Source organism: Haliotis asinina, chromosome 16 (assembly GCF_037392515.1).
Source record: "Haliotis asinina isolate JCU_RB_2024 chromosome 16, JCU_Hal_asi_v2, whole genome shotgun sequence".
Lineage (NCBI taxonomy): Eukaryota > Metazoa > Mollusca > Gastropoda > Lepetellida > Haliotidae > Haliotis > Haliotis asinina.
Window position 1 is genome coordinate 41,400,925 of NC_090295.1, and position 15,173 is coordinate 41,416,097.

Below are 15,173 nucleotides of genomic sequence, written 5' to 3' on the forward strand. Positions count from 1 at the left end.
GTACCCATTTAGTCTTTCAGTTTTGATCATTCATCATCGGTGCATATCTCGACAATCTTTGCCATATTGTTGACACTGGCTGTAAGTTCAGCTACCACAACTCTGCTGTGTTCATGTGCATTCTAGTGGTTTCATGTATAGGAAGTGTGTATTTGACTAAAAACATGATCGGGTTAGCATTTGACGGTTTATCATCAACCCATCTATGTTTCATCAACCCATCTTCGGTTTCACGTGAACAATCTAGGCACAATGGCTGCTAATACAAACAGCGTTCCACTCTGTTGGGACACTGTGATCCGCTGTCAAGGAGATCATTAAAGATGACCACCCAGTCTAATTTTGTCGCCTAACGTGACAACAGATACTCAATAAACGTTTTATTTTTCAAGCGGTCCCCTACGTGCTAAAAAGAGAGAGTGCGTATGATTCTACTCTGAATTTACCAATGCTCCAGCAATATCACGACAGAGATACCAGATATGAGCTTCACACATTGTATCTATGTAATCATAATGATATTGAATTTATATAGAGTCTGCTTCCCAAAAGGTGTTTTCTCAAAGGGGATGAAGAAAAGAGCAAGAAAAGTCCCACGTGAGAGGGATATTGTGAACAGGTGGGTTTTAGAGCCTTTTTTGGAAGAGTCTTTACAGTTGATTTCTATGATAGTGATAGGGAGGTTGGCCCAGAATAATGCAGGGAATCCAACCCGGGTCTTGAGTGTGACTAGAGATAGCTGTAACCACTCTACTACCACTGGGCTCCCGTTATAAACAAACCTACCGCGTGACTTTCAGCACAATCAGGTGACGTGTTGACGACATCACCAACTGTCAGATATCCATGTTCTGGCTGGGTGACGAACATCGTCATATTGTCACCGTCAACGTCATAGGCTCCGAATTCCCATGTGTACACCGTCGGGGACGTGTCGTTCACCCTCTCTTGCTCTATGAAGGTCTGAAATCGTGGAACAAGTATGGCATATTTCACCCATAGGTATTTATGCAACATGAATATCTATGGCAAGAATGGTAGAAATATGGGTGAAAGGTGCATACATGTATCAAATAGTAGGAGAAATCACGATGGTGGTGATGTCTATACTTGGACATTTTTAAAAATATTTTGAAAGTTATCACGGATTTTCAGCAGCTACGCTCATCGTGGAAAGAACATCAGCATTATTCTCAATTCCACCATGACGGCAAGCCTGGTCATCCAGGTCATTACGTCAACACCAAGGTCAAGGTGACACAGATAACCAGCGTTTCATTCCCGTATTGGTCTATGCATTTTTCTCAGATTACACGGAGAGAGTGAGAATCTAATTTGTATTACGAGTATTGGTTCAGTGTGATCTGGGTTTAGGATGTTGACGTTGTCACTGGCAGCGAAGGCTGTGGGAGCATCGGCTACGGATACAACGATGATAGTGACGTTGACGATGACTTCACTTGGCGGAACTCCATCTACGGGGACTTCGTACAAAACAACGGGTACCTCCACAACACCGCTGAAGTCAGGGGCCGGGGTGTAGATAAGTCTGTAACAAACATGACAACTTTCAAAATGATCAGAGGCTCCATGTTGCTCTAGTGTCACGTTCATCTACATCTACGTACGTCATTGTACGGTCACACATTCGTGACTAACATACAGGAAGAGCCAGGGAGAATCTCAGGGAGTCAATTTTATTTTGAGATTAGACAAGTCACGAACAGTAATAGGAATGTGTGTGCATATGTGCTATTGTTAGGGTTGTATACTTCACGTACAGTCCGTTCTCTGAAAGGGTCAGATTGTCCACACGTATGTCATCCTGGTTGATCTTGAACCTGACTTCATCCCCATCAGCGTCCGCTGCCTCTAACATGTACATCATTGTGCCTGAAGCATACACAAATATTATAATACACAGTCAATCACCCTTGTGTCGAAACAGAATGACCTACAAACGCTTCGGGTTCTCAGACGTTGGAGAGACTTTTACTTGCAATAACTTGTACCCAATCCATTCTCTTCAATAAATATGCCTAAATCAAACTCGACATTGGCCACAATCGAAGCATGATCGTTAAGAATAAACTCGTAGCGACTAAGCTTTCACCTCGATAAACGTAAGAGGAGTTCTAAGTTCGACACAATGATATGTGATTGTATTACTGAGCACATATAAAGTACAACTACCACAGGCATACAACATGTCTTTTACTCGACGACTACATTTTTTACTTGAGTGCCATTGTAGAAGCTCGCGGTATAAAGATGACTGACCCTCACTATTTTCACAATTTCGGCTTTTCGGTTTGGATTCTTATACGGTTTTAAAGCCTATCGTTACCATTGTTACAATAAATAATTGATTATCCATAAAGTTTTCTCATCTTTGTCTATATGTTGCAAGACATATGCATTAATTTACATCCCGAACAGTGTTACCTTTATTCAACTGAGTTGAAGTAACTGCATATCAGATATAATTCCAGCAACATCATCAATAAATTTTCGTAAAATGATTCAGATGTCACCATGTTGATCTTTACATCCATTCCAATGAGTGAGGTTGAATGTGTTTTAAGTCAGTTATGTTGCACCTATACCACTGGTTCTGTTACTCGGCCTAATGTCCTCAAAGTAAAACTTGTAGTTGTTAGTAGGAAATCACACAAATAAACAGATAGGCACTTATGACCAGCTTGTTCCCATTCTGCAGATTAACACGATGTAATGGGGACGTGTGCTGTCCTCCTTAGGGAAACCGTACCTCTACCGATAGAAGAGATCACCTCGAAAGGGCCAAACTCCAATTTACCTGCATCTTCATCTATTTCAAAGAGGGAATGTCCAGTAATCATTGGTCTGTCGTTGGGAATTTGAATCAAAACTGGAGTGATGAGAAACTGTGTCGGCTGGCTGAAATCGGTTGCTGTAGAGGCTGAACGACGGCGTCTTGTAGCCTGGTTACCTCCCCGTGTACCACATACCTACACACACAACACAAACACGTCAAACGTCCCTCTGGCAAACACCGATATCGAGACAGATGTAGTCTATAACGCCAGTCGAGTATAGAGAATTGGGTTCTACACACCGTTATATTATAAGTTGTTCACTGGTCGTGAGGGGAACATGGGTTGATGTACTCCGATGGTTGTTTATGGTCCCTAGGCCCAAAAATAAACAACCACTGAGGGTACGTCAACCCATGGGTGCCGGGTGGACAATGAACAACGTATTTGTCTTACCGTACAACTCGATGTTAATTTTGATTTGTTTGAAGCATTTTTTGTAGCTGTCGCTAGATTTTGTAAACAAGAAAACAGATTTAGAGTTTTCATAGTTTTCATAGATTTGCCTTGGCAAAACATGTTTCTGTGCATCATGCGTGAATAAATGTTATTTGAGATAAAGAATTACTACCACGAAGTACCAAATAAGTTCGGCATTCCCAGCGGGGTACATAGAAGTGAAGGATCTTTCAAACTACTAGTCACCAAAAGTAGACCACTGACCAACGCGCAGCATAAAAATGTAAGGTTCAACAATTGGGAACTGAATGAATGGTCTACCGAAACCTCGAATTACATTTTAGGTTGTAAATCTCGATTGCAACTGGTTCCGGAACGTTTGCAAGTTCAGAAGTGATATTATAAGATGGTTTATTTCAAATGTGTTTTACTCTACGTCATGTTTTCATACAAGAAAATAGAAAAGATTAACATTATGACTGGGACATTTTACCTTGACTTTGATGACAGAGGCTTCCAGGTCCTCAACTTCTGTGTCGAGCTCAGATGAGCATGTCTGGCTGCTGTCATGCCAAGTCTGTGTATCTGAAAACATGAACGAAAAGTGTTCATTGTCCATACACTTTCTCCGAAACATGGTTGAATGTTTTTCTGTCAAAGAAATTATTCGTAGAAATGGACGCCTGAACATGTGTGATCTTCTCCCCTAACACACTAAACACATCGAACAGCAGACAGCGCAAGGTATAACAAGTTCAGATAGCAGGTTGTCAGGTTCTCATATGTACTTCACATTAAAAGTAACAAATATGTCCCACATAGACTTAAATGGAACTCAGAAATGAAAGCTATATTCTTCCATCCGGTCACAAATAATCACCCAAGTGAACCAAAGACATATAGGTTATCACGCGAGTGTGTTTTGGGATGGTTAATATTTTGCATTGGGAATAAACATTGTATTTAGCGAGCATTGGAGAGTTAAATACATAGCGTTTATTCCCAATGCAGGATATTAACCATCCCAAAACACAAGTGTGTTAACCTATTTATCATACAATGTCACCCTTATCTTAAAATTTAAAAACAAATGTTATTCCATTTGCCACAGATCATGAAACTAAACTGAGATGTGCCCGCATATCTAAGACGTCACAAATATGTGCGTAGTAATACGTGACGTCACAAGCTCGGTGACGCAGTTTTCTACTGATCACTCATTTGACTGCGTTACGTCATGTAGTTCCCTGTCAGCGTTTATGTTAAAGAACATATTGTTGTTAAAAAATATTAACCTAGTTTGAAAAATGACACAAGACAAACACATTTTCTCTCAATCGAGGCACTCACAGTACTGGAACCACGGCCGTCAGTCTGGCCTCAATCGCCGATAGATGGGCGTGACGCCATGTTTGTTTACAGTGTGAAAGTACTCCCTAAAATTTCCATATAACCTCTCTAATTTGCATCGGTATCCGTATATGATCCAAACGGATACCGAAAATATCCGTTGGCTTTATCCAGGCGAGAACACTACCCATTGTATGATAAACTGGGCTTGTGTGTATCCGCCATGACAATTATCAACCTCGAGTGACGTTCAGTGAGAGTTCTGACAATGAGGACATGTGTTAATCAGACTGCTGTTGTACATTGCAACCGAAGGACTTCGTCTGTCGTAAGTATGTGAAACGTTATAGGAGTTACGATCACCCCAGGTCTTAGGTCACTATGTATAACGCCACCATGAAGTTGCGGTGGGGAACATAGGAAGTCAAGCCTACCAGGGTTCCAGTGGAGAAGTTTGTACTTCCTTTCCATATCATCCTTTTCATACGGAAATGTAACAATGAGTGGTCCAGACATAGCAAGGTCACCGATGCTGGTGATGGCAAACGAGATGTCGCTGTGGGAGTAGTTTATTCTCTTCCTGAGGACTCTGTCAATGAACGCGGGGTCGGTCGCTGTTGTCGCAGGATCCGTGATGTACGGGACAAACTCTGTAGACGCATCGGATCTGTAATCTTTTTCCAGATCTTCTCCGCTGAGTGTTGTCACGGCTACTGACTGTCCGGGTTTTAAACCTAGGTGAGCATAAATAAAGCAAACTTTGTGGCATGAATAAACTACTGTTAAATGTGAGAGGAGACCCACAGGCGCTACGTTCAAAGCATTTTTGTAAAGTTACGGGTGAAGCAGTACTTACTAACACTACATGGTGTTGAACCAATATGAACTGGTCACACTCAACACATGACGTGCTACAAGTAGAGAAACTCGCACGTGACGATTAGACATGAAAGCAGCAAATATAAATAACATTATCTATGTTAATAATAACTATAAATAATGTCTCAGCTTTAGCTCATGTTCATCATGAGCCTACGTTCAGCTTTTATCGACTGTTCATACTCAACCTTCACCTTGAACGAATATTCATCCTCAGCCAACTGTTTACCTCTAATCACGTCTATCACCAACGCATGTTTCTCACATTCATCCTCAACGATTGGTTTACCTCTAATCACATCTACGATCAACGCATGGTTTTCACATTCATCCTCAACGATTGGTTTACCTCTAATCACGTCTACCACCAACACATGGTTCTCACATTCATCCTCAACGATTAGTTAACCTCAGATCACGTCTATCACCAACGCATGGTTCTCACATTCATCCTCAACGATTGGTTTACCTCTAATCACGTCTACCACCAACACATGGTTCTCACATTCATCCTCAACGATTAGTTAACCTCTGATCACGTCTATCACCAACGCATGGTTCTCACATTCATCCTCAACAATTGGTTTACCTCTAATCACGTCTATCATCAACACATGGTTCTCACATTCATCCTCAACGATTGGTTTACCTCTAATCACGTCTACCACCAACACATGGTTCTCACATTCATCCTCAACGATTAGTTAACCTCAGATCACGTCTATCACCAACGCATGGTTCTCACATTCATCCTCAACGATTGGTTTACCTCTAATCACGTCTACCACCAACACATGGTTCTCACATTCATCCTCAACGATTAGTTAACCTCTGATCACGTCTATCACCAACGCATGGTTCTCACATTCATCCTCAACAATTGGTTTACCTCTAATCACGTCTACCACCAACACATGGTTCTCACATTCATCCTCAACGATTAGTTAACCTCTGATCACGTCTATCACCAACGCATGGTTCTCACATTCATCCTCAACGATTAGTTAACCTCTGATCACGTCTATCACCAACGCATGGTTCTCACATTCATCCTCAACGATTGGTTTACTTCTAACTCACGTCTGTCATCAACGTATGCCTCTTCATCATTGCCACCCAGTGTTTCTACTTAAAATCAAATTATGTCTTGAGTCACACCTTGCATCATGTACCCACTCTACCACACACCTGCTGGGGTTTCAACAGACACTTTAGAGGCTGCTCTTTTCCGTCTGAGACTAATTGTTCCATCCATCTGGATGCTGATCGGTAGGCCATTTGGTCCTGTCACCGCCAAGTGTGTCGACTTCGTCTCCACGAACGACGACCCGATGAGTTTAGCAGTACATCTCCCAGCCTCATTACACATCTTCATGAAGATGAACATTTCCGTTCCAGGAGCCATTGTGAAGCGCGTCTTGTCGAAGGGGTTGTTGATCCAGTCACTGGCATCCGGTCGGTACTGGTTCAGCTTCTGAACCTTCTCACCGTTTATCTTCAGATAGCCATCTTCTATGGTAACGGTTCCAGACTGGTTGTAGCCTACCCAGGTGCAGGGAAATATGTCGTCTGGCACTGAAGTCGAGCTCCCAACACAAAAATCTGCAAGGAAAAAATAATGATATGGAAGGGTATGGAGGGAAGGGGGCTCGACTGATTAACCCCCATGAATGTCACGGGAACAGATCATTCGTTCGGCACAAGCATCGCCTAATGTGACTCACCGTATCTCTTAATACTTGGATCCATGCTGATCGTCCATGAGGCACCTACAGAGTTTTGGTCGTCCGTTTTCATGGCGTTGTCTGGTATGACGTCGTCTGCAAATGGCTCAGCGCCATCTATCGTGGTGTTGACGTCATCAACCACTGGGTCTTCAAGCAGTACGGTCACACCTATGACCAAGAGTTGTATTGACATAAAATGTTCACACTTGCAGTATGTTTAAGAGAAACATAAAACTTTAATATTACACAATAATCTCGGAAGTCAAAACTCTCCAATCTGCAATATTTTTATTCTCAATACCGTTTTATATAAAATCATAGTCAGTAAATTGCACTTATCACCGTGACGTCGTTTTGCAATCAGGAAATCTATATTCTCATAGGAGGGGTGACGTACATTAAGTGTCATCATAATAGCTGGTGTACCTTTCTTGTCTTTATATGTGGTGGAGAGGCCCCCGCCGTTCGTGCAGCGGACTGTGACGTAGTAGGTGATGTTATGACGCAGTATGCCAGCAAAACCCGCGTTTTCCCCTCCTGGGTACTCCCCCGTCGATGTGAACGTCTGCAGTTCGTCACTCCCCGGGATGCGGCCTATCGCCCATTCGTAGTTCTGAATTGTGTACACACCACGAAATGTGAGACAGTGTGTTGTAATATATCTCATTACAGTAGTGCCATCAATTGGTTACAGGCTCTTCAACGATACATGACTGACTATCCAGTGCTGTAATGAAGAGCTGAACTGATACTTGTCAGAATGCCAGGTTAAACTGAACACAGTGAGCAGGTGAGTATTTGCGCTATCTGTGTTTTGGTAACATTGTAAGCATTGAAAACCCCACGAGGGAATTCGAACCCCGTGCCCAAGACCAAGACTCGTCATAGCATTGAAGTGATTAACCAGCAAGCGACTTCATGAAATGACTCTAACGCAAGTCCCTATAGTGTAGCTGTTGATAGATCACGAATCATCGCCATTGTTGAAGAGCAGATTCTTCAAGGAATATCGATGGTGGACTCAAAACGCATTTAATATACCCTGCTCATCACCATATACATGGACTTCATATCCTTTCTTAAGACGCTGACTGCGTCTCACGAATGCACTCGTAGTATCAGTTCTGGTCGCATTTACCACTATGTGTAGCTACCATCTCGCAGCTGTATCAGTGGTATTTTGTAACAGTGAGTGAGTTTAGTTTTACGCCGCACTCAGCAATATTCCAGCTATATGGCGGTGGTCTGTAAATAATCGAGTCTGGACCAGACAATACAGTGATCAACAACATGAGCATCGATCTGCGCAATTGGGAACCGAAGACATGTGTCAACCGAGTCAGCGAGCCTGACCACCCGATCGCGTATTTTGCAACAAGTTTCACATGTTGGCAAATAGGCGCAAGAAAGAAATATCTCCTGGCGTTCTCTGTTGCCGCCAGCAGACGAGTGCCTCTTGTGCCTGCTTGCCAGCATGTGAAACGTGTTGCAAAATACCACTCCACTAATATAGCTACGAGATAACTAGTAGTGGCAAAGTGGGCCAGGCACTACGAGTCAACTTGTTAAGGTTTAATTGTAGTGTCTAGAGTGTGAATATATTGTGTTGAAAACGAATAAATGTGAGAAATCCAAGAAGACGAATGTGAATGACCAAATCCTTAAACTATACTGAAGCAACAATAATGGTACATACGACTATTTCGCTCTCGTTGTCGCTGCACTTCCACACAGCTTTGATGGTGTCGTTAGATCCCTGGAATGAGGAAGGGGTGAAGTTGCCTTGGTACACGTCCATGTAGAGCATGAGGTCGTGGTCGAAGTCGGGCGGGGTGGTGTCGATGGAGAACCCGTCAGAAGACGATACAGCTGACAAGCCTGACCCCAGAACTGCCTTCACTGAAACAAAAGGGAAGTGAGTGACTTAGTGAGTCTGGTCTGATGTCGCTTTTAGCAACATTTTAGCAGTATCACTGCGGAGCACACCAGAAATGGGTATCTCTTATTGTACACCTGTTTGGAATCGAAACCGGGCCATTAGCTCGACGAGGGGACGCTTTAACCACTAGGCTACTAGACCCTCAGATAAGGGGAGGGAAGTAACTGGTCGGCTACTCAATGCATAAGACGATCTCCTCGACCCAAGACAGCGTGTCGCACTACCTTTAGTATCAGAATCTTACAAATGATATCCGCAGTGTTCAGTCTTAGCTCAGTGTTATTCGTCACACTGACTCTAGGAAATCCGGGTAGAAAGTCGCATCAGTGAATCTTTGGATTTGACCAATCAGAACACGGCTTACCAAAATTGCGAATTTTAACATTCGCACATATATATACCGTTTGAACTGTTACTTTGAAAACGTATGTGCTTGAACGATTCAGAATCTTATTTTCCGAAAGAGTGGTGAAGGACGCTATCGTTCACGACGGTGAGTAAACAATTGCTGAAAACAGCGTCTTTGTCAATATTCCAGGATTTCCTTCTTTCGGACATATAACTAATATATAATGGTAACCTACTATTAGACACCTCTAACTGTGTATGGTGCACGTGAAACGCGTGCATATCGTGCGGATTTTCGTTTATTGAGAGATCAGTGTCAGCGGGGGAGAGAAAATCCATTGTGTAAGTCCCGTCGAACACTAAATAATAGCTGCTGTCTGATAAAGACATTCGACAGTCTCGGGTTTGATTGGACGGTCATAGACTGTTCAAAGGCTGCCTGACGTGAACTTCTACTGGGGTTTGGTAGACTCAGTGTGACACTGTTACAGATAATATTGATCCTAGGTTTACTTGGACTGGCATAGCTTTGGACGTGATCTGGATACCGAGTTTTTTGCTTTGAGTCGTTTTAGGTTTCCTGCCCTTTGTTGAATGTCATATGTAATGTATGTTATATTTCGGATGACATTTTCTCAGTAAATTACTTATTCTAGTACTTTTATTAGGGTAAATCTAATCACCTAAGAACAGTTGATTACGTGTCTGACTCTGAGAGCATGGTTTGAATCTCAGATGGGACTTAACCTAACAACAGGACTAAAATCTGTACTTTACAGAGAAACTTTACAAACTTTTAAAACGCCATTACGCATGAATTCATTCATCAACTTTTGTTGAGACAACTAAACAATCACACACTATGTTAAACGTCAGTGCACGAATATATCCAACAAGGATTGGAGAATAGAAAACAGATGTTTTATGAGCCTGTGTGTACAACAAATGAACATGTATAATTGCTTGGACAAAAGAATCAGGGAACAGGAGGTTGAAACACAGAGACTAAAGACTTCGAACTACAGAATAATGTATGTAGTTCACTCAAAGAAGACCTTCGAACAGTTTAACGTCAACAAATCATTGCATGGTGTGGCATTGTGCATGTAGAAGATATAGTATTATGTTATTACATGCCGATTAATAACATGATACTGATTATCTGCCCACTGGATAATACAATAACGATTACATATCGTCGGTATAATAAAATATTTACAAGCACGGTCAAGAAGCATCGATTTCTTTCGAGTTACATAATAAAGCACCGATTGTTTTGTAATCATTATGTATCGATAACTTACGATTTCGATAACCTGTTAGACAATAAGGTATCGATGAATTACATGTTAGATAGTGAGGTGTCGATTACGCACCTGTGAGATAATACGGTATCGGCTCTGTTTTGCCATTCACTGTTGCTGTTTCATTCAGTGAGAGGTCATTAAGGCTGAATCTGACCTGCTCTGTACGTGACTGGTCACATGTTGCGTTACAGCTGTAGGTGTCACATGGCCTCAGACAAGGAACACAGGGGCTATGTATCTGTAACATGGGCAGACATGAGATATATATCTGTAACATGGGCAGACAAGAGATATATAGCTGTAACACGGGTAGACAAGAGATATATATCTGTTACATCGGCACACCTGACATAGCAGGCACAGGCTATATATCTGTAACATGGCTCACAGGAGGTACAGGGGCTATATGTCACACGATGCTCCATATCTGTAACATTGTCACTTAGGGGCATCATATCTGTAGCATTGTCACACAGGGGCATCATATCAGTAATATGGGCACACAGGGTTTAGATATATTTAACATGGGCACACAGAACATACAGGGACTTTATATGAGTAACATCGGCAGAGGGGCCTTATATCAGCATATTTCTCACAGCTGCGCCATTCTGGTAGACCTCATGGCATTAATCATACCACAAAAACATTGGGTTACAATTGGTCTTCAGTAAACCATGCTTATCGTAAGACGCGACTAACGTGATCGGGTAGTTAGGTTTACTGACTTGGTTGACACATATCATCGTATCCCAATTGCGTAGATCGATGCTCATGGTGTTGGTCACTGGATTGTCTAGTCCAGATGCGACTATTTCCAGACCGCCGACATATAGCTGGATACAGCTCAATGCGGCACACAACTGAACTCACTCAATCACCGTGACAACGTGCTCATCTCACCGGACGTAACGGTACGACGTCATCTTGACCCGACTTCGTCCCGATTCCAGCTTCGTACCGAACTATGGCATTGTTTCCTCCACGGAACGGATTACCATAGCGACACAGCGTTCCCAACTCAGGGGGCAATTCCATGTTCTTGAAAGTTGCTCTCTGTTCCCACACCCGTAGGTAATCGGACCCATCTCTGCGAGTTGCAGGCATATAATTCTTGTGGTTCCATATTCCCAGGAATATACTGGTGTTTGTTGACAGATGAGGGATACCACACTGGTCAGATATGTACTCCCCGTCCATTTCTACCTTCATGCACCAGGTGGCCTGTATGAGTGGGGACAGACAGCAGAAGTACACCCTAATCAGTTACGCAGATGATACAGGTCGTGTGATGATTTTACCCTGCCACTCTGATTTTTATCAATGGTTGGTCAGGACCAGACCTAATGATCTACATCTACACAATACCGAAACATGTCTGGAATATTGAAACAAACACCTTTAAGTGTTGGATAAATTTACAGTAGCACAATTTGTTTGGTGGGGCCCAAGAAGCAGGAAATGGTTTCTCTATGGTTATACAGTATGGTTCAAAATTATTGAGAATAGCTAAAACATTTCATATTATTAAACGAGAACAAATCAGATAAAATTGAATGTATTGTGAAAGTGAACTGACCTTTTCATGTTGTGTAGGTAACAATTTAATATTTTATCAAGTCTCCTTGAGCTTCACGGCACAGTCTAAGACGGGTAGGCATACTTCCTATCAGAGAGGTTAGTGTCTCGTGAGTTATGCTGTCCCAGTATCGGACCACTTCTCTCTTCATGTCTTCAATTTTTGTCAACCCCTTTTGATTCACACATTCCTTCATCATCCCCCAAATGTTCTCAATGGGATTTAAGTCAGGACTATATGCAGGAAATGGCAATGCAGTCACATTTTTCTCCTGAAACCACTGCTTGGCATGTTTTGCGGTGTGTTTAGGATAATTATCTTGCTGCAAAATCCAGTCATTTCCATAAAACACATGTGCACTTGGAAGGAGAAAATTATCTAATATGTTAGTGTAGCGTTGACTTGTCAGATTTCCCTCAAACACAAACACCGGGGTCGTTCCTAATAAGGATATCCCTGCCCATACATGAAACTTTGGGCTGTATTTAGGTCGTCGATACAACGGTGCTGACGCAGACTTTGACCATATTTTCACATTATTGGGATATACCCATATTGAGCTTTCATCAGTAAAAATCACATTTTCCCAGTCAAAGTTTTCATGTGCCAAACACCACTCAACACGCCTGTCTTTATGTTCTTGTTTCATGAGAGGAGAAGGAATTCCAGTCTTTTTCTCCCATCCAAGATCAATCAAATTTCTTCTAACTGTAGATTTTGATACAACTGTTGATCCCCTTTCTATCATTTCATACCTGATGTTGGAGATGCTTGCCCTTTGCTTTTTAGACGCTAAAATTCCCAGCCGGACGCGATCTGAGAAGTCCAATTTTCTGGGTCTCCCTGCTCCTTTCTGGTGCCCAAAATCCTTTCCCTCTTTAAAATTCTTCCTAATTCTATACACAGTAGAAAGAGGAGTTCCTGTTCTCTCTGCCAATGTATTTACATCATCAATTCCTTGATTACACAACTCAAAAATCAACCTTCTTTTATCTTCAGCAGACATTGTTGACAGTGCTGAGGAAAATGACGTCTGCTACAAATTCAGGGGAGGTAACTCTAATTGTACTATACTCAGTAGGCCAAGATGAGTTACCTCCCTTATACCATTACTTAGTTTTAAGTATCAGTGAATCAGTTGAGGTGTTAGGATAGCTCAAAGTAAGAAGAAAAATTCTCAATAATTATGAACCAGACTATATATTAGCCATGTGTGTCATGGATGGGTCTTGGATGAAGCAGTGCTTCCTTGACTGCCCAGTTCTTTGACGTTGTTATAACGTTTCCATTCACATTTTGAAGTGGGCACTTTCGATGGTCAGGAGACTAGTATTTCTTGTGAATGATATTTCGTTAACCAAATATATTTCTAACTTGTCTTTAGTTTCTGTCTATTTAAGAGAGCAGATTACAAAATCACAATACGGTTGAAATAAACCAAACTACTGAAATATAATATTTTGAAGTATCATACAAAGTGGTACAGTCTTAAAGATATAGGGTTCAAACAATGATACAGTGGATATCAAACCAAAGGTCTTCTTTACACACTTGGACTCGCTTTTGCTCATGGTGAAAAATATATTGACATAGAGATGCTCTTCAGCTTGAGGAAAAACGCAAAATATCCAAGTCGTCGAGAAAAAAAACAACAACAAAAACAAGCATATTTTTTGATATGACGAGTAAACGGCTTCACCCAGCTAGCGCCTGTGCATTGCGTCTCTTTCCGTTGCTTGTGATCCGTGAAGATCCGGAGTAGTTTTTAGAAGCTCAAGCTTGCCACAAAAGGCGACTATGCTTGTCGGAAGAGGCGACTAACGGGATCGGGTGTCAGGCTCGCTGACTTGGTTAATACATGTCATCGGTTCCCAATTGCGCAGATCGATGGTCATGCAGTTGAACAATCGATTGTCTGGTCCAGACTTGAATGTGTACTGGTCACCTCCATATATCTCGAATATTGCTGGGTGCGGCGAAAAAGAAAACTCACTCTCTCACACTCCATCGCTTATCCTCAGAAGACTTCGGATGTCTCACCGCGGAATCCTTGGCTTCCTCCCTGCTGATGGTGAAGGAGATGGTGTAGTCATGGTAGTCGAGGGACGGGTCTACATCAAGGTCCCGGACAGTCTCCAGAGGCTTCATCATCGGGTCTTTGAACATGCACCACGCAACTAGCCTGCCCTTCACCGACTCATCCTCACCTTGGTACAGGAAGCAGAACGATATCTCATCCAACTGACGATACATCCATACCATTAATCAGTACGATATTGTCACTCATATTTTTTAAAAAGAAGTGCTGTTCCCAATATATGTGACATGTTTTCATCTTAATTACAGAAAGTGCATTTGAAATTGTCAACCAGTTTCATCTTTAAAAGTTTTTTGATATATATAAACGATTCCATGCAAAAACATCTTCATTTTGTTTCTATAAACACTAAAAAACCCGAAATCTGAAGATCAATTTTTGTGGCTATATTAGACAGGGAATAATTAGAATATTAGATTCTGGATATTGCCAGCTGTTCTGGCATATTGTCAGCCTGACATCATGCGGACGAAGGGCGGGGAGCGGAGGGAGGGGGTAGAGAGAGGTGATTTGGGCGGTACAGTCTTCATCGGAACAAATTCCCACACACGCAGTACCTACTAAGGTTGTTATGAACCCTACTTACGGTTATCTGCAATGTTTTCTTTCCCATATTAAGTACAATTTTACATTGAGAAGGTGAAAACAAGAAGACTTCACAAAACACACAGGTATGCTTCAATGGTTGGTGA

General features: G+C 42.0%; 1 protein-coding gene across 1 annotated transcript in view; it reads right to left on the bottom strand.

Annotated features, from left to right (window-relative positions):
* LOC137267780 (uncharacterized) overlaps window positions 1-15,173 on the bottom strand; it is a 96,271-nt gene that overhangs the window by 4,714 nt on the left and 76,384 nt on the right. The window contains exons 87-99 of the mRNA XM_067802224.1: window positions 14,424-14,624; window positions 11,708-12,028; window positions 10,874-11,042; window positions 8,907-9,109; window positions 7,637-7,823; window positions 7,208-7,378; window positions 6,672-7,085; window positions 5,039-5,338; window positions 3,748-3,839; window positions 2,771-2,990; window positions 1,782-1,893; window positions 1,345-1,549; window positions 787-963 (exon numbers count right to left, since the gene is read on the bottom strand). Of these exons, the coding sequence (XP_067658325.1) occupies window positions 787-963; window positions 1,345-1,549; window positions 1,782-1,893; window positions 2,771-2,990; window positions 3,748-3,839; window positions 5,039-5,338; window positions 6,672-7,085; window positions 7,208-7,378; window positions 7,637-7,823; window positions 8,907-9,109; window positions 10,874-11,042; window positions 11,708-12,028; window positions 14,424-14,624 (2,772 nt within the window). The remainder of the gene's footprint in view (window positions 1-786; window positions 964-1,344; window positions 1,550-1,781; window positions 1,894-2,770; window positions 2,991-3,747; window positions 3,840-5,038; window positions 5,339-6,671; window positions 7,086-7,207; window positions 7,379-7,636; window positions 7,824-8,906; window positions 9,110-10,873; window positions 11,043-11,707; window positions 12,029-14,423; window positions 14,625-15,173) is intronic.